Source organism: Toxotes jaculatrix, chromosome 4 (genome assembly GCF_017976425.1).
Source record: "Toxotes jaculatrix isolate fToxJac2 chromosome 4, fToxJac2.pri, whole genome shotgun sequence".
In the NCBI taxonomy this organism is placed as follows: Eukaryota; Metazoa; Chordata; class Actinopteri; family Toxotidae; genus Toxotes; species Toxotes jaculatrix.
Window position 1 is genome coordinate 12,083,123 of NC_054397.1, and position 23,545 is coordinate 12,106,667.

Sequence of the window (23,545 nt, forward strand, 5' to 3'; positions counted from 1 at the left end):
AAGCAGGTGCATAGCACAATGCATTGATTTGCTCTGGTGAAGTTAAATCTTCCTGGGGCACTGTTATTTTACTTTTTTTCCCCTCACCTACACCTGTTCGGTATTTTGGTGACTTGCTGTTTACTGACGCGGGAGGAGATGATAATGGATTACTTTTAATCCCACCTCCAACAGGTGCACTGTGCACACATGGCAGTGAAAATACTAAAAGTACACCGTACATGCCTTTTGTGTGAGTTGCATACAGTCTGTGCCTTGACTGATAAAAGCAAGGTCCCAAATGTCCATTTTTCAGATTCTCTTTATCGCTACAAGCAAATCACTGTTACGGTTGGATAAGCAACTGATTCAACAGCAGTGACATTGTTTTTGTTTAAAATTAGAATCATCAGGGAGTCTTTATAGATTACCTCAACTGTAATAAGACAAGTCAAAAAGTCTTCAGGCCAGTGTAAATATATATTTTAATTTCTTTATGTTTATACTTTAAAAAAAATTTAAATGATGTTCCCTAAAAGACATAAACAACCATGAAAGTCTAGCAGCACTGGGGTGCTAGATCAAGTGTTTAATAGCTGATGGATTAATCGCCTTTTCATTAGATCATTAAATGAAGAGAAGAGAAGAAAAAAGAAGAGAAGAGAAGAAAGAATAAAGTCTTTATTGTGAACTCCTTGTGGAGCACTTCTCTGTGTGAAATAGAGAGTAAAGGCTGGAAGCGTAGATATTGGTTTATCTATAAAACACTGCACTCGTTCACACTCGCACACACACAAAAAAGAGAGACAGAGAGAAAGACAGAGAGAGAAAGAGAGAGAGAGAGAGAGAGAGAGAGAGAAGGCCACCAGAGCCACAGACACTCAGCACTATTTCACCAAACCAATTATCCACAGAGCTATAGCTCAAACTGATATAGTACATTTTAAAAAGAAATACACACACACACACACACACACAAGTATGTGTGTTTGCACGGGTGCACACACACACACAAACATGCAGCACAATCCCATATCTCAGTCTGATTTGTTCTGATACTGTGGGTCCAGTGGGTGGCTCTCAATCTGCTGACAGAGACACACCAACACCAATTTTACGGCCTTAAGACAACGTCCTGTCCTCCTCTGAGCAAACAAAGATGGAGCGAGAGGCAGAGGAGAAGGAGATTAATAGACAGAAATTGCAAGAAAAATTGAAAGTGAAAAAAAAAGTGAAAGGTAAAGGAAACGGGAAGGAATGTAACTGATGTCCCAGAGTAAGTTTACGTGAGGTCAGGAGGCTAGATGAATTATCAGAATCAGAGAGCTTAGCAGCTGGTTCATTGTGAGGTGATTTAAAATTCAAATTCAGCATGGAATGAGGTGTGCACGCATACACACACGCACACAAACCATCACACAAACTGCCTCAGAAAAATGTTCCGCCTCCATGAGCGTTTTGAGTTTGATTTTTTTTTTTTTCTTTTTCCTACCCTCCCTTTGCTATTTAGTCAGTGCAGCATGCAATGTCTTGGAGCAAGAGAAGGGCATTTCTCTGTTTTCATGCACTGTTTTCACACTGCTCCTTAGTTTTATAAATTTCATAATGGCTACTAGAATGGATTTGTGTATTTCTCCTGTTTTGTAAATAGAATTTCACATAGCAATGAGACCTCAAGGTCCATTTAGTTCCTGTTGTGTAGCTTTCGACCATATCACATGAGCTTTTTCAGCAGATGGTGATCGCTAAGTTCCAATTTCTGTCATTTTACTCTGAACACTTAGGGGACTTTTTCGGCTATGTAAAAATTTCAAAGTTCACCTTAGAAACAGCTGCCGACAAAACAACTGAACCTCACTTTATTAGTTGTTCTGGAACTTCTCAACTTAATTTGTTTATGATGAGTATGAAAATAACTTTTACGCAACAAGAGGAATGAAAATTTTAATCATGGATCTACAAATCCATGACAACTGAGCAAACTCCATATGCTTATGAAAATCATGTGATGTAATCAAAAGCTATAGAACAGCCAGCGGTCGCATGGATATATATGTTGTTCTGAGGGATAATTATGGAGCTGGGGGGTGGGGGGGCAGCATATACTGGAGGCCTATGAGACAATGTCCTCTACAAGTGATTCCTTTAGCAGACCTTAACAGCTGGTACCAGAGCGCTGGACAGTCTCTGTCCAGGACTGATGGGTGTCAGCGGTGTTTTTCTTCCCTCACTCTGGAGTCTGACTTTATGGTAAGCAACATGATCAACAAGTCGTGGCAAGTTCCTTCATTTCCTGTCAGTTCAGCTGATGAAAGCTCACTCTACGTGACCACCAGCTATCAACAATGAATCTGATTTGTATGTGTCCTTGGCCCACTGCCAGTATGATTCTGGTGCATGAACAAAATTCTCAGCTGGAAAAATAGAAAAGAAGTTTATTTCAAGACAAAGACAATAAGAACAAAAGCTTCGAAAACAGCATTTGGAGAATAGCTGCATCCATCACTGGGGTTGATGGTAAGCTTGACAGTAATTTTTGTTGGTGATATAATTTAATTTCTCTACTTCCTCTTCAGCTTTTCTTTATAAAATCTTTTCTCCTCGTGTAAAATAAACTTTTTTTCTTTCATTTTATGTCTTTCTTTGAGATATAGTATATTTTAAAGTGTTGAATATGTATTTTTGTTCAGTGGCTTTTTTACTTAATTCAGTGATTCACTGATGCTTCTCAATACCTTAGTATTGATAATGTATAATATTACATTGTAGCCTGTCAAACTGTCATCTTGTTATTGTTTTGAAAGGAAGCTGGATTAAGTGGCTGTCTTTTATGACTCTGTGACAAGATGACAAGAAATAAAAGCAGACTTCTAGGACTGATTAGGAAACTGACATAGCTGTCTGTGCAAATTGTTTGCTCAAGACCCAAACACAGCAGAACAACATGGACTGGTAATTTTGGTGTCAGATGTGATTGGTTCTTTTGTCAATAAGAGAGCAGTTGTGCACACTGACAAAGAGCCTGACTGACAAGTGAATGAAGAGGAGGAGGAGGAGGACAGACAGAGGGAGGGATGGAGACGACTTGCTAAGGTGAAAAGGGTGACAGGAGTTTTATTCTATTGCTGTCTCAAACAGTAACTGATGAATCATTTATTGAAAAATTAAAGTGTAAAAATGCTGTCATTACTAGACCCTCATTCTGTGACACACATCCTGACACATACACACACATACATACATATACAAATGCACACAAATGCATGCGCACAGAAAAGCTCACCCCTTCAGCCACACTGGGAAGCCATTAAATACTGAATCAGCATGGAGCTGAGCATGCTGTGGTGAGAGGAGGTCAAAGAATTCCCATCATCACACATACACACATACACACGTGCACAAACAGAGAGGTTACACACCATGCACAGCATCATTGATTTTCTGTTTAAGACTGCGAAAAACAATCACCACACTATTTACTATTCAGCAAACACTTATTTTCACAAAGAGACAGCGGAGAAAAACTTTTCAAAGTAAGATAAAAGAACAGAGCAGAGGCGCAACATATCTAAACTGACGCTTGTGACTAAATGAGTCTGCGTTTAAGCTCGCTTTGATTTTGTTCCTCTAACAATTTATAATTCATTGTTTTAATTTCAGTCAGATGAATTAAGCAAATCATTTTTCCTCCTGGCAGGCAAGGATGCTACATAACGTGCTTTGAGTGTTAGTTTTGATTCATGACCCCTGCATGATCAGTGGTGTTGTGTTACAAAACACACATGATAACTTTAACAAAAAAAAGCTCTTGGCTCTGATATTAATCATGTTTACCTGACCAACCTGAGTCACCTTTTTTTGTGATACAACAACGCATCAGTCCTCTGTCTGCCAGACCAGCACATTTTATAAAATGTGTCTACACACATCACCAACACTGACTTGCATCTAGGGATAACCATCGCAAACAACTGTGGAACAACAAGCTTAATGAATATCACCTCTAGCCCTATAAAAGATGAAAATAGCAGGAAAAACAATCAAAACAGTAGGGAAATATATTAAATAATCATAAAGATATTTGCCTGCAAAATGTATTTTAAATGAGACCTGTGGCAGTGTTTCTGGCATTCAGTCTCACAAAAAAAAAACATGAAACCTTCTGTTATGAAAATCCAATCCACAGGTAGTTGTGAAAGTGCAAATCAATTTTCATTTATGTGCAGAAACATGTCAGTTGATCAAAGTGCATTTATGGATATGAATGCGGAAAAGCACATTTGCATGTGTGAGCTTGCAGTGATGCTGATGCATGCCCTGAGGCTTTTCACAGACATGTGATTAACAGCATTGTCTCCTCACCATGATGTTGCTGTGGATGAAGCCCTTGCGATAGCGTGCAGGCTTGAGGTGGGGGTATTCTTCGGTGCTGGTGACCCGGATGTTCCACACGCGTCTCCAAGCCTCATACAGCTGCAGGTGCACCGGGTAGACACCTGAGTGGTGAGGGGCCACGGCGTAGCCCATGTCCACTGGGATGTTGTGCTCCTGGAAGGGGGGGGGGCACACATGCACATACACACAGACACATACATGAGGGTTATACACAATAACACAAAAGTTATAGTACATTTACAACTCTGGCAAAGAACATGATAGCACATAAACACACAGAGTCCGACAGTCTGACCTTGTAGAAGAAGCATGTGGTTTGTGTTGTGTTTGTTACGAGGTTGGCCTTCGGGTTGAAAATTAAAAATTATATAGTTTGTGTGAGAATGTGTGTGAGTGTGAGGGTGGATGGTTGCTGGGTACATCTCGCAGACTGATGGTGTTGTCCTTGGCTCTGACACACACCTACACACACTGTCAAAGCTAAGCATCAGTGGCCAGGGGATGAGGGAGCGGCATATGTATGTGTGTGTACAATAGAGGTTAGGGATCACTCTTTATGATCACGTTCACCTTCAACAACATGAACCAACCCCCGCCCTCGCTGTACTGTATGTGTGACATGACACGGTCACAGAAATCATCAGCTCTCACTCACACAGACACATATACGCACGCACGCATACCAGCAAAGCACAGCAAAACCGAGCAGAGCAACAAAAGCACTCGACCTTGTGGACTTCAGATTAAACAGGGCTCAGGTGTGCCCATCAAAACAAGTGCATCATTCTCAACTGGGATATTTTTCTTTGTTTGTTTTGTTTTAGAAAATGAGTACATGACAGAACAATTTGTAAAAGCATTCGTACTGTTTGTGCTGACAGAAGTGTGAATGATGCTGTTTCATTAGTCAAATGTCACACACCTGAAGGTGCCTGGCCCACACGGGCTCACAAAACACTACCTACATTACCTACAGAGGACAGAGAAAACAAAAGGAAAGCCAGCCAATATACGGTACTGTATACATATGTCAAACCAGTTATATTAGATATAAACAACAAATGAAAAATACAACTCTCTCATACGCTGACAGTAAACATGTAACAACAGCTGAGCTTTTAAAACATCTTGTGTCTAACCATGTACCATATGTACCATAATCTACATTCATCAGTCATACCGAACAGATTGGGATGTGTGTGATGGGCAGAGGGTTAACTTGAAAATCGTGATAACAGGGACCGCAGTCTATGAAATGCATTTCAAGTAAAACTATTTTCCTTCTGCATACTAGATCCAAACTAGTCCCTTAAAGATTTGTTCATATGCAGGTAATTTGCATTAGCAAAATATGTTTGGCAGGACGTGTAATTCCTCCCACATTTTGTCTTTTTGTTTCATAAACATAATAGGGGAAGGTTCATATTGAACACATCTGCGAAACATGTAAACTAAAACACATTCTAAACAAAAACCTAACAAACACGTAAGACAGGCTGTGAATTCCCAGTCCCTGAGTTCACATGAATATCGTGTCTGTAATCTGCTGTGGCAAAGAAAGTACAAATTACAAAACAGCAACAGACATCCTTGAAGAAAATGCAATCACGGGAAGCAAGCATGATTAAAACGACACACAAGACAAAAGCAACAACAAAGTAGACAGCTGCGAGAGATGTGCGTGCATGCGTGCATGTGCATCCATCTCACCAGAGCGAACTCCTTGTTGAGGACCATCTGCTCCAGCAGTGAGGACTCATTGTGGAAGAGGTGAGGCTGCATGTGGCTCCACATGTGGGGGAACCACCAGAACTCATCCACATACTTCAACAGCAAATCGTCCCCCTCATCCTCCTCCGCTGTCCCTGCACACGCAAAAACACACATGAGCACAAGGGCAAAAGAACAAAGAATGAAACATGTACTGGAGTATGCTTCATATAGATTCAGACCATATTACATTCTTTTTTGTTACACACAGCTTCTCCCTGGTATAAGGTTACAGGATATCATCGAGCAACTGAGTTGTCTTAAGGTCGTGATGCTAAATTAGGTGGCGGTCTGATACCATGGTGATGAAAAGTGATGCCATAGCAATAACAGATGCTATGATAATATGTTCCATTCTATGTCAGATTTCTTCTAATTATAATCATGTCTCACCTCTGTTTTTCTTTTCAAGTGCACCCTAGTTTCTCTGTTCTCTTGCTGCAGATTTAGACACTTTAACTAGAAAATCAATAAAATCTGTCCTTGGAACCACAAAAGAATGCACAGCAGTATGTTGCGGCCCCACAAATATGCCTGAATAAATATTACCCCATAACTCAAAATCTAGAGATAGTATGAGATAAAAAATTATGATGAACAGGAGAACTTAACACATATACACAGTATAGGCTTCATAACCATGTGGGACTGATAACTCCCACTAAGACCACTGTAATGCAAATTCATCTTTTCTTTAGTAAATCTGTTTAATTTGTTTATTGCTGCCTGTAAGTGTTATGCTCCATGTGCAGTTTGTTTAAATGTATTTTTAGTACTGTAAATAAATACATTAGATTTACTACAATGATCAGACCTAAACTGAATAACTTTAGGTCTTGATTTTATCTTTCATCTTTTTTTGTACATACATCACCTCTCTATTAAAGTTTTTTTTTTTTTTTATTTAATATCAATGCACTGTATATTCAGATGCACAACAGACACCATCACTGTAAACATAATAATAATAACTGTGAAATGGTATGTTTTGACTACCATGCGTCCAACTGCAAGGCACACAATTTGTATCACAACCACTCACAGTTAAAAAAGCTGTTATTTATAACATAGTAATTAACTACGCTTATTGACTCAGACCAACAGACCAACCATCTTATTATAAAGATCATTTAATATCATGTTAATTGACTAGTATGATCATTCATTGATTGTGCCAGGTGCCAAAGCATGTTAGCATGAAAATTTCCATTTAGAAAAATTGGTTTCATCCTTATACTTCATGAGACCAAATAAAGATGGTTAAAGATATTTAGCCCCACAAGGTCTGTGCATGACCATGGGGAGAAAATGTTTTAGTGTCACAAATTAAAGTAAAATGTGAAAACAAGCACCTTTTTACAAAAAACTACCACATATAGTATGCTTAGTTTGAAACACATGGATAGATATTATTAAATGACAGCAAATTTTATCTAAAACCTTCACCTCTAACATTAGGACAAATGACATTTTGAGTATCTTTAAAAAAAAAATAAATGAATGAAGTAAGGTAGGAACAATAAAGTTTTATTGTTAGTCATCATATGTTAGTGATACTGTGTACATCTGGCACCAGTATATTAAGATGGAAAACCTATAAGCAGAACATACCTGTGTGGTAGAACTTCCCAGAGAAGCCAAGATTGAAGGTAAAGTTGGAGATCTGAGAACGCAGCTGTTTCTGAACATCAAGAAGAGCCTGTAGATGGATAGATGGATAGAATAAAAGAATGAACATTAGTGACAGAATCACATTCAACCGCCTCAACTATGCAGACAGAGCACAGTATATCAGGTTCATCTCTCCCCAGCCTGCACTTGCACAGATAAACACCTGATCTGTCGCATTCAGGTCTTATGTCTCTCTGTTGTATATTTAAGTGAACTCTGGTTCCTCTGAGAACTATCACGATGACTGCGTGTACTCATCAGTGCTTATCCTATGGCTTAACAATGGCGGCAGTGACAAACACGCTATTATTACAGTATGCTTGATTATTTTGTCTGTCGTTCTTCTGTTTTCTGTGTTTCAGTGGCTGTCCCTGTCCTTAAAGTTACCTCAGGCTCTGGTTTCAATACTTGAATCAGGATTTTCTCCACTTATTTGATGACTTCATTAGTTTACTGGCCTTTAAACAAAGACTCTGTAATGAGTGTTAACTAAAGAGAGTTGCACAGTCGCACACACAGTCACACACACCAACAGTAATGCGAGTTAATGAAGGTCAGTGCATTAGTAGCCTCTGGAGGGTGGACTAATAACGCCCCCCACACACTCCTCCCTTCTCATCATTCTCTCCATCCATCCCTAACACTACCAAGTGAAACTCTGTACACCCACCTCCACCCCTTCTCTCTCCCTCCTCTGCTGCTGCCTCCTCTCGTTCTGATTTGCCCTCTACACTTCCATCTTCCCGCTTCTGAGAACCTGCAGTCGCCTCTCTGCCCCCCTTCCCCATTTGTCTTCCACCCCGTCCACACACAACCCCCCCCACCCCCCTACCCCCACCCTTTCTCTGAACCTCCATCTCTCCCTCGCTTGCTTCGTGAAAATGTCACATTCTCAGGAGACGGGGCTGTTCTAATTTGAAAGGAAGGCTGAAGCAGCATGCAGGAAAGATCGCTCTCTCTCTCTCTTTTTACAATTCTCTCTCCTTACTCTTTCCCTAGCACTCCCCCACCCCATCTCATTGCCATTGTTGCACTTCTCACTGTTTGCTCCCACACAATATTTTTGTTTATTTCTATTTCACATTTCTATATTTAACTATTACATTCTCGGTAAATTTCAATCTGCTCTGTCTTTCTGTTGGGCTACGTGCCACATCTCTATTACAAGTCTTTGTCATGCTGCCTTTAATCGATCCCCAGGAACCTTCCCTGATTTACAAGACCTGAGCAGCTGATGTCAGAGCAAGGAATCGGTTCCAGGCAGTCTCTCTCTCTCTCTCTCTCTCTCTCTCACACCCTTCCTCCTCCTGTGTGTGTCTGTGTGTGTCCCAAACTAACAAATATACAGACACATGCACAGAGTGTCTTCATTATCTCTAATCTAATGGTGTTGAAGATGGCTGCATGCTGACAGATGTGCACAGCTCCCTAATCTGATCCCCTGTCTCCTCTGTTATGACATCCTCTACATCTTACACACACATACACATACACACGCAGATTTGCCTATCCACACACAAGTAAACATGTGGATACAAAGACTTAAGAATTAAATTGAGTTTGTAGCCGAGTGCTTTGCATTGTAACTCAATATACACACCCCAATGCACTTGGTCAAAATGCATTATTAACGTGTGTGCTGGTACCTGTGAGTGTCAGTGTAGGTGTGCATCCAAGTGTGCTGTATACACTGATCAGCCACAACATTAAAACCAGTAACTGGTTTTAATGTGTGGTTGATCGGTGTATTAGCTCAAACCCTTCATTTGTATTCTGCTACCTAACATCCATAGAAGAAAACAGAAGTCATGCAGAAAATTTTTTGTGAGACTGTACAGCTGCTTTTGCATGTTTTAGCCCTTCAACTATCACACTGTCAACATTTTATCACCTCTATTTCTGACTGGTCATGCCATTATGAGCAAAGAACCATTTAAAAACTTTCTTCTTTGCTGCATTAAGATATAGATATCTTTTGAGAACTCCTGAAAAGGATCTCACTGACAAACCATGTTCTGGGAAATTGGTTCAATATTGTATGTACTGATCACACTGTGTATATTGTCATTTTTGTTTATAGTATTTACTTTCTACAGTAAATCTTATCTTGAGTCTTTATATTTTTGATTTTTTATATATTCTGGGTGCCTGAATCTGTCTCTTTGCTGCTGTGACGGATGCAATTTCCCCATTGTGGTAATAAAGGTGTATCTTATCTTATTCAAAACCAGCAAAAGAAAAAATATGTTTTGAAAGGGACAGTGTGAACTTGGTCACAAGGAAACTGTTTGGCAGCTAACTGTCAAATCTTCCACATCAGAAACCAACAGGGAGTGTTCAAAATACCCCGTTTGCAACCGCAGCACTGATTTTGAAACTTTCACAGGCAAATAACTCACTGTGATGGATCAGTTTTCTGAAGCAAGTTTCAGTTCCGTGCAAAGTGGTTTTCAAACAGGTCAAAGGATGTATTATATAATGGCTGCATTTTCCCCCCTTTTGGATAAACTTTACAGTTTACTGGTTGCATTTCAGTTTTAGGAACAAGCATAAGTATGGCAAGACAACAAAGAGGACACTACTGAGAAGCAGAAAACTTCATAATAAGATTTTTGGTTCTTGACACTTTACTTACTTTACAATTTCAATACAATGTTCCAATGGAGATTTTATCATAGTAATACTAAGTTAACATTTTTGTGTCACTCACTTTTAATTTTTTTTTTTTTACCTTGGCCTACTTTATCCATGTCCTCTTTATCATACTGTAACTTTTCTTATACAGGCTGTAGCACCATACTATTGGCTTTACTGGCAAGAACCCAGGTTATGAAAGCTTCCTCTGAAGTCTTATTGTAGAGGATGAGGATCAGATTGTGCTTAAACAGAGCCAGTTTGTATGTGATGGCCAAACATGTACGAAATCATGTTTTTAGACCTGTTCAGAAAGGCCACGCTCACAGACAAGTGAAAAGCGGGGGTTTAAATACGGGGATAGCGACGGACACTTGTGCTCAGACCAAACGCAAAGCGAATTTTCGCGAGTATTTCGCAAACCGTAAATATTCGCCCTTAACACCCAACTGAAGGACTCCTTTCAGAAATGAGGGGCTTGCCTGCCTCCATCGATACCACACACCTTAGCAACGTTTATTCCCGCCAACAGCTATGACCGTAATAACTACTATTGCTGCCTCGTGCTGGAAAGCCGGTTGTGCTAATGTTTGCGCTAACTGGTGAAGGCAGCTAACGCTAGCCCTAACTTGACCCACGGTAAAGTACAACCATAGCTGGAGTCAAGTAACAGATACAGATTTGCAGAACTTACCCGGTAGTTCTACAGTCTCGCTGGTTTTTCTCATAGACTGTATAAGACAGGTTTTTCTCCAAGTCCTCATCTTTATTTGTTCTGTCTCTGCAAACTACCAACATTGTGTCGCGAAACCCGGGACTCCCACAGACGGCGCCGATAAAGTTTGTCCGCCATTTGAATGTCGGTGACGTCAGGGGAATCTCAACGCCGATAGGCTTTCGCGACCCAGCGTCACGCGAAGTTTTCGCTCGAGTTGAAATTGTTTCAGCTCTTGTGGACGCGCATTCGCGTGTAGTCGCGAAGCTCGACGCGAATTCGCGGCTGTTCGCGTCTTTGCTTTGACTTTGTATGTGATCGCGCCGCGGGAAAAATTCGTTTCGCGTTCGGTCTGAACACACGCATGATCTTGTACTTGGTTGTCCACTTAAAAAGTAATGGAAATTGTTTTTCAGCACATAAAACAGTTAAAGAGAGAATTTGGGTTCCTCTCTCCACACAGCTGACCGCTCACACTGTGAAGTGGATGCGAACGTTATTGTTGGTTTTGGAAAATAACTGAAATGGTCGTGTAGTTTCAGGGTTAGTAAAACCTGTGAATTACTGGCAGAATACTCATAACATAACCACATCAGGATACTGAAACCACATGAACGGTAACAGGATGTTTTCATAACACTTTAGTGAACCTCAGTGCAAATTGTGGCAGTTTACTGTCATCCAACTCAGGGCCTGAGCTATGAGAGCATTGCTGCAGATCATCATCAGGAAGAAGAACTGCGGGTAAAAACTACGCCCAGCAATTAAAAAAAAAAAAGAGCAGACATCTAGGACAGAAACGTATGACAAAACCTTAACTCCTGCTCTAAGGGACAATGAAGTCCCCTCCTGCTGCTTTTCTGAGGGTAACGGCATCAGATCCAGGAAAATGGGGGGCTTTAAGCAATATGGAGCCGATCTGTCCACTGGATACTGAGCTCAAAGCTGAGGATGGTTTTAAAACGGGCCATAAGAGATTCTTCATAAGAAAGAAGGGGGGATTTGGATTAGCAGGAGGTGGGACTATGTAGCATGTGAGAGATCTTGACAATCCTAGTGACGAAGGTAAACACACACTGGGATTAGCCGTTAGCGATAGCCCTCATTTCTGTGCCCAATCCCACAGCTGCCTAACACTGCTAGTGTCAGAAGCATTGCCAATTTGTTTCTGTGTATGTGAAAGCGACAGTGTGTGTGTGTGCGTGTGTTTGTGTGCACTTGCATGTGTATGTGGTAAGAACTGGAAGAGGTGCCAGCTAGATGTTGGGGTTCAAACAGATGGGAGACAGGCATCTGGACAGCTGGCATTCACTGCCTTTCACAAACCCTTTACACCAACCACCTCTCCTGCATATCCCCATTCTGTCATTCTTGTGTTTGCAGTTTGTTTTCTTTTCTTCTCACAGCCTTAAGCCTGGCTGGGAGATCTAAAATAACAAAAGTAATTATAAAAGAACTTATTTGCACGAGGGATTTTATGTGCAAACAGACTGCAAGGCAGGTTGAGAGGAACAAGGAAATTAGGCACATTTTACGGGGTTTACCTCTTATACGAAAGCAGGTCAAAGTTCTTGATTCATCTACATGAGTGTGTGTGTGTGTTTGTGTGTGTGTTTGTGTCTATGCATGTGTATCAGTGCATGTAATATGAACACTAGACCAGCAAATTTAACTGGGTCAGGCATCTCTATTTGATGAGCAGGAAGAGCACTTTGCCAGTTAATGCCAGTCTTCCTTTTGCTTACTCTTCCCTTCTCTGTCTCACTTCTAGTCTCACTTGTCAGATTCAAGTCAGCGTAGCTTTTTATACTGGAGCATTTTACAAAATCATCTATTCACTTGCATTTACAGATCCAGGGTACTTTTGATTGCTTTGGCATTGCTATACTTACACTAAAATCTACTTGGCAGCCCCTCAAGGATTTTGAGTTTCAGTGGTTGCTGTGACCGCAAAACCTGCCTCATTTTCTGAAAGAAAATGCATGGCGCACTGCCACATTCTCAGAGTTAATTTGGAGTAAAAACAAGAGCACTGACAAAAATTGTTAATTAAACAAAAAAAGTTTTTAAGATCATTTTCTTGTTGACAGATGCTTTCTTTAGAGTGATATAATGATGACTGTCCTTTTTGTGCTATATGTAAAAAAAAACATTAAAATGAAACCCCCTGATACATAAGTATATGACAGCCTTTTTTTATTTTTTCTAATAGCGTAACTGTAAAACTTCTCTTTCCCTGCAGGGCTGACTGTGATAATTTCACTTGTCCAGATCAGGGGGGCGAATGAGAGCAGATGTCAGGAGGCATCATGCTGGAAGCAATATCCTGTTCTCCTCTCCTCCTATATGTCATCTCTTTTTTTCTCTTTCCCACCCGCAACTTTGTCATTAAAAAAAAAAGAGAGCTAATGCCTGTGATTCCTTAACAAAGGTGCCAGCCTTTAGCCATGTATGCCTCTTGTTACTAAAGACCCAAAGCGGTCTCCTTTTTGCCTTTGCGTCTTTCCACTGCTTTTCAAATCTTTTCTCCACTGTTTATGTCTTTTCTTCATTACTTTTGTAATAACATTTGGCAAAGTAATAAACGGATATGGAATGAGCTCAGTTCCATTGACTTAAGTGGCAAATATGCATCATACTTAATTAGGTCTAAAGATTAACTCTAAGTAGGACTGCACAATAAATTATAGACTGCTATGCCAAAAACCTTCAGTTTCAGTCAAGTCTGAATTTTGCCCATTTTGTGTAATTCCTTTTTTGTTTTGCTTTCAATTTTAGGTCAACGCCAGACCAAAGTAATCATCAACACATGAAAAAACACTTTAGCTTAGACATTTATGTTCTTCATTTCAAACATCTCTTCCCTATTATCTGTTATAGTCACTCATACAATCTGTGGCACAGTGAAGTAATATGTAAAATAACTACCTTCTAGCTGGATAAGATGTTAAAACAGACTTCCTGTTCTGTCCTAAAGGCGAAATAGCACTTTATGGCTTATTAGGCCACATGAAAGTAGTAATTATTTGACTTGCCAAATTAAATGAAGTCACGAAATTGCAAAAACTGCCCCACTGTGACTTTGGGAAAGCATGTTTTAATCTCATTTACCCAATTATTCCTTTTCAGGGAGAACAAGGTGGACTGTCACAACTTAAAAAAAGGCAAAATGCAGAAAAGTCAGATTTCCTCTGACATGATGACAGTCATCACTGGACAATCTAATTTGAGCCCATACAAACATTAGCACATAGCACAGAAAGGTCCTGAGTTGATATGAGGCATGAGTGTGTTTCACTGAGCCACTATAGCTTCCTTAACGTACATAGAAATTTGAAATATGCACTATGTGCAAACAGCATGTGTCTTCACATATATGTGAGTCCTCTTAACTTAGATGACACCGCTTCAGAAAGCACCAGGGGAAGGAAAATAGTGAGAATGAGATGAGATAGCACCGGCACGAGCAAATCATTGATGGGAGTTTTTGACTGGCATCATCCCTCATTTTGAGAAATGTCATCCGCAGGGTGCCTCCCTGTGAATCATTTTAATAGAGGAAATACAGCTGTGTGTGTGAGTGTGTGTGCAGACAGGAGGGGGTGTAGGTATTGTTTGTCACCAGATGAACTCGTGGGGTGAGTCTAATGAAGAGTGCAGAGAGAAGGAGGGTGGCATTTTAATTGGCCTTTCTCTCTCTCTATCTTACTCTTTTCTCTTCTTCTCTCAGGGAGAACAGGAGATTGAATGTTGGCTTTACAGAGGTAAGAAGGGATTTCTAACACTGGCAGTGCAAACTCCTTGTCCTGCTAATTGGTCAATAACACATCCTGTTACAGACTTTGATGCAGTGTTACACATAAGCTGCTCCCTTGAAGCACTAGGGATGAGAGAGGATTTACATTTTCGCATAGTTTGTGTGTCATTCATAATTATTCTCTGTGATATGTTTGTGCTGTGGAGTCTTGTAACTGCTATTTGCATATAAGAAAATAATATTTTCAGTGCTGCTATATTTAGAATATCTAGGCTAATTCATTCAGTGATGTCTTGATGGACCCACCAAACACTCAACATGTCCCAATGTTGATTTCTGGGATAAACCTAAGCCGTCATCATCTATCAGTCAGGTCTGACCAAAACTTCAGACACTTCACTTGTTTTACTCCATAGATCAGAACCAGACAGTTTTACACAACTTCAGTTTTTACTTTGTGGAGACACCTTTTTGTCTTCATGATTAAATAATTCCTCGAATTCCCCATGCAGTCACCTTTTTAATGACATGAAGAGACATCTTTTCAGCTGTCACCTTCACCCTAAGCTAGATGTATATCTGACACTCGGTCATATAATATGAGTCATCCTTTCAACAGCTTTTCAGTCACATTATGCTGGAAGGGACTTCCATTTATGAGCCCTTCGGAAAACTATCTGACATGACTGAGGCCACTAATCAAAACAATCCCTGAATCACAACAAAGATAAAAGACTTTAAGAAAAGATAATCTGGTTGATGCATGTGATTATGAATATACTGTACATGGTTTACACATGCATAGACAGTCACTTAAAATAAACCTTGTTCAGACTGTAATCTGACAACTCTACCTGAGGCTCTTCATCTCTAAAGGGAGGGCTGTTACAAATCACCATATTCCTGCTCCTCCACCCCCCCCCACCCCCCACTTCCCCATTTCCCTTCAGCATTTTGTTTCTCAGAAAATCGCAAAGTTAGCTGCTAGCTCTTCCCCAAGGCGCCTTACTCTACCTTCCCCTCCCTTCCTCTCTCCCCTCCAACTCTTTTCCTTTTTTTTTTATCCTAGTCCTCTCTGTGATTGCCAACTATCCTGACAGAGAAAGTAGAGTAGAGATATGGAAGGAGAGTGAGTGTTTCAAATGGCATCACTCTCTTGTTCGGCCCCTCTCTCTATCTATCTCTCCATCTCCCTCTCTCTACCACTTCCTCCATCCACATCTCCCTGTCCTTCTGTTATGGCACTGGTTCACCCTCATGTATATTTATGCTACAAAGCTGAAGAGTCAGGCAGACTTAAAATGAAAACTCCAACTAGAGAAGCTCCTGTGTGTTCATTTTGTGGATCTGTACGTGCATGGGTGTGTGTGCACTGTGTGTGCGCGACTGTGTGTGAGTATGCACTCCTTTATCCTTTCTGGATACAAGCATCTTTTTTATATTCAAGGGTGGAATTCCTATCCACTTGACCACCCACTGCACTGTTTTCTCAGCCTCCCCATTCCTCTCATCTCCTCCCCAAGTTTCAGCCACAGACAGGTGGCTCGTCTTTTTTTTTTTTTTTTGTCAGGGTCTGATGGGGCAGGTGTCAGCCATTGACGGAAAGTGACATTCTAATCTAAAGTACTGATTCAGAAAACACCCACGCACAAACACACATATTTACACACACACACCGTCCTATCATGTACATCCTGTGACTGCAGTCAGACGGGCAGACGCCTCTGGCCTTAGCTCATGCACATCACCGCAGAGCAGCATAAATCTTACCTGTCTACAGTCCCTCCACACACATACAAATATACACACACACACACACGAAAACCCACCAAACACAATTTGGTTTCCTTCAATGGCCCTGAGTGAGGACGCAGTGGGAGAATGTGACCACAGATTTCAAACAAAATTCCTTGTGCGCTACCGTTTTATTCGACCCTCCAGCAAACCTGATATATTTTATTTCTCTTTAAAATACAACAATGCCACAAAAATGATGATTTCTCTCAATATGTGCCCATAGTGTATTTCTGTATGCATACATCTGTGGATGTGCACGTTGGTCTGTATGTGAGTGTGTGTGTGTGAGTGTGTGTTTGCTCATGCAAGCGTGTGTGTTGAAACAATAGATGTCTTGAGAGGCGGGCTGCATGGCTGACTCTCCTTTAGTTTCCCTAAGAGGAGGAACGTGGGAAAAGAGGAATAAGTGCCATTCATCTTTTCACTAGCTCATTCACTACCTCTCCTTCTCTCTCTCACCCCTCCTCTTTCTCTCTTTCACTCTACTTCTTTGTTCCCTTAAATGGCCTCTTTACTTCTGGCTAAACCTCCATTTGAGATAAATACCCTCTCGCTGTACCCCAACACATATGCACTTGGTACACAACACACAGACACACATGAGCTTTTCCAAATACCCCTCCGGTGCACCCAGGCCCAAGCTAAAATCCTTTGAAATACACTCCTGGCAAAATCTTTAGCTGCAGACTTACAGTGAAATAAGTAAACATTGCTTATCTTCACCAGTGCACTGCCATCAATTACTGTTTTTAGAAGTTGATAGCAGAATGAAAAATCTAATCCAACACCACTTACCCAACATGAATTCATTCCCTCTATCCCCCTTGGTCTCTCCCTAATGCTCACTATAACACACCCATCACCCCCAGTACCTTCACATCCTTGGCGTTCATGCGTGTCCCTTCCTTCCCGACAAAGATGTCATCAATATCCACCAGTATGTGCCGGTCCAGACCCAAAGTAAGCTTCCTGTCTGTGAGGTAGGAGATGGCATCCACCAGGATGAGTCTGTGGAGCCAGTAGCCCAGTCCCTGGCCAAACAGTACCCTCCTCACCCCATCATACAGTCCCATGTCCTGTACCACAGTGGCTTGGAGGCCTGAACTGAAGCCAGGCCCTGGATTATCACCACTACCTGCCCCTGCCCCCTCCTTGGCCCGTGCATGCAGCACAGCCTGGTATGTGGAGTGATTGGAGGAGAAAGAGGTCCAGTCCTCCCCAGGTAGGGCCCCTCGATCTGTGCTGGGCTTGGTCAGGTGGAGGAGGGGAGAGCTAGACACCACACAGCAGTCCCAAAGCGCCTGGTTGGTCCTTAACACCAGCGGGAGGCCTCGGAGCTTGAGAAGAGGGGGGGAGTTCTCAGTAGAGCGGTAGAAACCTATGATGCCCACTCTGTACTCAGTACAGTATTGATGCAACAGCTGTCTGTTCCATGTGTCTGCATGTGCATACTTTAACAGATTCTCATAAATGATTAGCGAGTATCGTCCACGGCCCTTTTCTGTCAGCGGAGGAAGGTCGCCTTTCCCGGAGGCAATCTCCATGCGAAACTGGAAGTGTGCTGACTCCAATATAGCGACAATGTCCTGACCCAGCTGGGAGTATTGAGACTCCACCAGCACCAGAACTACTGGGTCAGTGTGAACATGTGTGTGAGGGGGATTAGGTGGGTACGGGTATGGGAGTTGGCGGTAAGGAGACATGGATAGCGGCTGGGAGCAGGCAGGTTCAGGAGATTGTCCAAGCTGCATGGAAGGGGAGGAGTTCGTAAAAAGAAAGTAAGCAGAGAGAACGAGGGAGAGGAGACAGCATGAAGCCAGCAGGAGTAGGAGCCTACGTAAGTGGCGACGGAATCGCACAGCCACCGTCATCGCAAACTGGGGAGGTGTTGTGCGTAGGAGGAGGAGATGTCTTTTTTAGTTTGCTGGAGGCTAGAGAGTGTCGAGTTTGGGGGTTTGACGAACCCAAGAGATTGTCTGTGTGTATGAGTGTGAGAAAGGAGCAAAGCCACTCAAGGGTACGTCATGTCACCATGGCAGATGAAGAAGGGAGCTGCACCGGATGTCGGGGAACAAGGGTCTTCATTGAGGGAACGCAGTCGACGTACTCTGCTTACAATCCTCACGGAGGAATCACACGTAGTTATGGAGCGAGTGATGATTAATGTCTGCAGAGAAAGGGGGACAAGGAGAAAAGAAGAAAGAGTGAATCTGCTGGGCAAGGTTGAATCGTATGCATTAGTTCTCTGCCTGCATGCTCATGGGTGTGTGTGTGTACCTAGGTTGTGCCACCCTGGGGAATGCGAGGGCACAGCTGGTAACTACAGAGCTGATTGAAAACAACTTGCATCCTTAGGGCTTATCCAACCTCTGGCGCACACACACACAAAGTGACATCACAGTTAAAAGCACAAACACAACACAGAAGTCAATCCTCACAAATAAACAACAGCTGGTTGTGCGTTAATACAACAGCGTGGAGAGGTGGATGGGAGCTCAACTAATCAGTCCCATAATGCTCTACAGAGAATTCCTCTAATTGCGCCAAACTCTGTGCACTTCTGTCCTATTTCTGAACCTAATCATCTGAAATACCACAAAATTAGAGTTGGAATCCTTTTGCCAGGAGCACTAATCTGGGGGGAGCCCATGACAGTACAGAGGAAATGGCAAGTGAGAGAAAAGTGCAAGAATGAGAGAAATGGAGAGAAAGAGCAGAGAGAGGAACAAAATGCAATGAATTATAGAAAGAGACAAAAAAGACCAGGATTAGCATCTTAATGTATGTGCCGGGAGCCAGGGAGAAGAAAAGATCCCACAGCATCTTTTTCTCTCTTTTCTCTCCATGCTTCACTCCACTCTCCCCTTCTCTCTCTCTTTCTCTCTCTCTCTCTATCTATCTACACCCCCTCTTTCTCTCCTTCTGTCTGTTTGAATATCAATAGTGTTTCCTCACGTTCCCCATCCTTCTCTCTTTGTTCCTTGCCTTTAGAGAACACACGCAAAGAGAAGGTCATAGAGAAGGGACTCCAGTCATATTCCTTAAATATGATACCAGAAAATGAAAATAAGGAGGGAAAAAAAACTCTTAACAATTTTGTTTATACATATTCCAACATACTTGTATTATTTGCTTTAATAAAATGTGATTGGTACTTGAGTAAATCTACTAACTGTTAAATACCTTCTGCTGGGGTTTTATTAGTTTCATCACACACCAAAGAAAGGTGGAGGAAACTATCAGATGTGTGAAGAAAAGGAGAGTGCACTTAGACTTAAAAGGGGTTTCGAGGGTTTCACTCAAGATACAAAAGCAGGGAAAACACCAAATCTGACACACGACTGATTGCCTCAACCCTAGGTGAGTGCTGGTTGCTGGACCTGTTACTATAGGTATGCATCGTGTCTCACTATTAAGGGCCACAGGAGGGCGCCGGAATTGGATTAACATAAGAGACTTCACATGGAAGTTTTTGCCTGTTATTTGAATAACTATAACTCCCAATGGTATTATAAATCATGCAGTACGGAAAAAGCGAAGAATGCATTGCCTGCAAGCCATATTTCAGGCAGTCTATAGTGAAATGCTGTATGAAAAAGTTTAGAACCATTTTAAAAATCTAATTTAAATTGAAAAGAAAAGATGCAAAATCAACAGTGTTTTTAGTTTTTGGTCATAAGGATAATTATTTTTTAGTATTTATAATCACAATAGTTTCTGGGAGCTAGATAAAATGTATAATTTTAAACATATTAGATAAACAATGAAGTCATGTTAAACACTTAAAACTGGAGGAAAACTTAAAAGCGGTAATAAATTTGTTCTGCTATTCTGTTTGTGCCGTTAAATCGCCAAAGAAAATGTAATTAAAAAAAGAGAGAAACCCGAAGCATAAAGATCCCTGACTACAAACAAGCAGAAGGATTAACTCAAACTAACACAGATAATTCCAAAGAATTTTCCATCTTTCTTCCTGCCGCTGAAGTTTAACGTTAAGAAAGAGCACAGACTCGCCCACTTACCTCTCAACGAGGCTGAGGCGCTACCGTGCGGGGAGGAGGCGTGACGGGAGAGCGGTGGATGTGATGCTTCTTCGGGTGGGTCCGGGGCTCCGGTCTCGGTGGCGCACCACTCCCGTGTGTTTTGGATGCTGAGGCGTTGTGCCATCTCCCCTCGCTCTCTCTCTCTCTCTCTACCCTCCACTAGAGCAGCAGGGGCGGCCAGGCGGAATGATCCGCTCTCCTCCCCCCTTTCATCATTCTTCTCTTTCTCTTACTCTCGTCTCCCCCGCTGTCTTCTCCTCTCTCTGGATATGCCCACTTGTCCCTTTATCGCTGCTCTTTAAAGTGGAGATTAGGCAGCGAGTAGACAGAGGAGCACCGACATCAGGTTGTCCGTTAACGACTGACTGCCGTGCGTAAATGCTCCGGTTTAAGAGTGCCTACACAAGTGGAGGCGATCGAGGGAGAGTGTGTGTGTGTGAGAGAGAGAGAGATAGACGGGAAAGAAGGGGAGGGGTCTCCGTTTGATTGACACAAACAGCCTTTTTCTCGGGCATCAGCGATCACGGGTCCGGTAAAAGCTCACGGCCGGTTAGTTGGTGTTAGTCGGATGAGAGATGTCACACACGGATACGCACCGGTGCAAGTTAATGGCGCGCCTTGCTGATCCTGTCTTGCTCCTTGCACAAGTTGTAGTACTCAAGGATAAAAAGAGGGAAAAGGAGGAGGGAGGTCTAGACTATAGCTGGTGTAAAAATACATTTCCACACAATCCAGGACGGCTAGTGTCGTGAGAATGAGCACAACACGTATCTGACATTCAGTATTCAAAATACACTTGTGAGTGAATGTTCACCAGAACCACATTTATGAATCAGCCCCATTATGCCCACTTCTGTAGAATGTCAGTCAACCAGGCACAGCGTGTCAGTCAAACAGTGCTTTTAACTTGATTTGGTGTTTCTTTTTCCCCTTCCTACCAGTTCATCAATCTCCCTAACCTATTTGCACTGACACACACTCACTCTCACACACATCTCAATGGAGCTGGTGGGCCCCTCATTCACATTGTGATGGCCTCACAATAGAGCTTATTTAGTATGTGTGCATGTGGTGTGTGTTTGAGAGAGAACGCAAGCCAGAAGTGTGAGGAAAATCTATGAACCGCGGACAAAAGACAGACACTGTTGTGCTCTTAGTTCACAGGTGGTGTTGTTGAGGTGACATACAACTTTCAAGGACAGAGGCTGTATAAAAACACAACACATATTCTCACAAACACTTATGATGCACATAATGAACACAGAGCATGGAGAAAGAACTCATTTTCATACTGATATGTTCCTTTTACTTACTCTCTACTTAGTTTGAGAAATTTAGACATTCTTGGGTCTAATTCTCACTGGAAACATCCCTATTTGTGGCTCTCAGTTAGTGTAATGACTAAGCAGTGGTGCTGAGAAACAGAGCTTGAATGAAATATAACAGCCAGAATATCATGCCCTACAGAATGGAATCCAGAGATAATGAAGGTTTGGATTGGAGTGTGATTGTGTTTGTATGTAAATTAGTGTCAGTGGGTGAAGTGTAATTAGAGAGGCTGTTCACCCATTTCCTCCACATTACAAGCTAAGAACCACTTCTGCATTGGTGCTAGTTGGAGACAATAAGCCAGAAATGAAAACTAGACAGCTGCGCATTGAGTGTAGGCTACAGTGCGTATGTGTTTCCACGCAAGTGTGTGTGCTAACCCAAAAGATAATTACGGAGACGCTCAATGCCGCAAAGAACTGAACAATAGCTCCTGAGAAAGCTGAGAAAGAGAATACATGCACACATGTGAATGTATGCTCGCTCTAACACACACACACAGTATGCAAACTCACATAATGACACACCAGGCCATGGTGCAAGTACACAACGCACAAACACAGTCAAACAAGTGGAGAGACACAAGCAAACATATGCTATTCGCAACAATACGCGCAGGGATGCAGTCACTCACACACACACACACACACGTGAGCGCACACACAACAAAGCGCTGGAGATGTGAAAAGTGTCAGAGCTGCCATGTTCAACTAGCACTCTGACTGTTAAACAGAGGAGAGCAAGAGACAAATGAGAGAGAGCAAGAGAGAGACAGAGAGCGGGAGAGGGAGAATGCTTGTTGTCTTCATCAGAGGCCTTTGTTAAGTGAGAGATAAGAGAGGAGGAGCGACTGATTCCCCCTCTTCTCTCTCCCTGCTGAGAGCTAAATGGTGGCTCTGTGAGTCTCTAGTCCTGTGCGAGGCCTGAAGAGAGCAAATGGAGCTCGAGTGTAAAAACAGGAAAAGACATTATCATCGCGATGCATCACATCATCCCAGGAGTCAGGGCCGGCAGAACAACGTTCACAATATACCCCCCTAATTAAAAACAAAACAAAACATTGGACAGATTGTTGCATGCTCGCACTGAACACATACTAGACCCTGAGCCCTGGCACTAATAATGATGCTCTCCTCTCCTGGCTGTTTCTACAAAGCACAGGATCTATTGCTCAAACTAGCAGCTCTCTGAGATGTATCAGTTCTTTGCCTCCCACAGTGTAAACAACAACATGCTCAAGCTTTGCTAAGGTGTGTTGGCTGTTTGATGCTGTTGCTATTTTAATGATTCCTGCTCCTTCTTCTGTGTGTGTGCGTGTGTGTGTGTGTGTGTGTGAGATCGAACCACCTACCCGCTCCTGACCCCTCCCCATGCCTGGAAATGTTGATAGATAGATGTTCTCTTAAGAGCTCGGAGACTAAGTGAAAGCTGCCCCCCCACACACACACACATACA

General features: G+C 42.1%; 1 protein-coding gene across 3 annotated transcripts in view; it reads right to left on the minus strand.

Moving 5' to 3' along the window:
* Window positions 1–21,168, minus strand: part of ndst3 (N-deacetylase/N-sulfotransferase (heparan glucosaminyl) 3) — a 42,698-nt gene extending 21,530 nt beyond the window's left edge. For all 3 annotated transcript variants that reach the window (XM_041036718.1, XM_041036719.1, XM_041036717.1), the window contains exons 1-5: window positions 20,741–21,168; window positions 17,591–18,885; window positions 7,756–7,843; window positions 6,085–6,239; window positions 4,342–4,527 (exon numbers count right to left, since the gene is read on the minus strand). In XM_041036718.1, coding sequence (XP_040892652.1) covers window positions 4,342–4,527; window positions 6,085–6,239; window positions 7,756–7,843; window positions 17,591–18,589 — 1,428 coding nt within the window. In that variant the 5' untranslated portion in view covers window positions 18,590–18,885; window positions 20,741–21,168. The remainder of the gene's footprint in view (window positions 1–4,341; window positions 4,528–6,084; window positions 6,240–7,755; window positions 7,844–17,590; window positions 18,886–20,740) is intronic.
* Window positions 21,169–23,545: the final 2,377 nt, after the last annotated feature.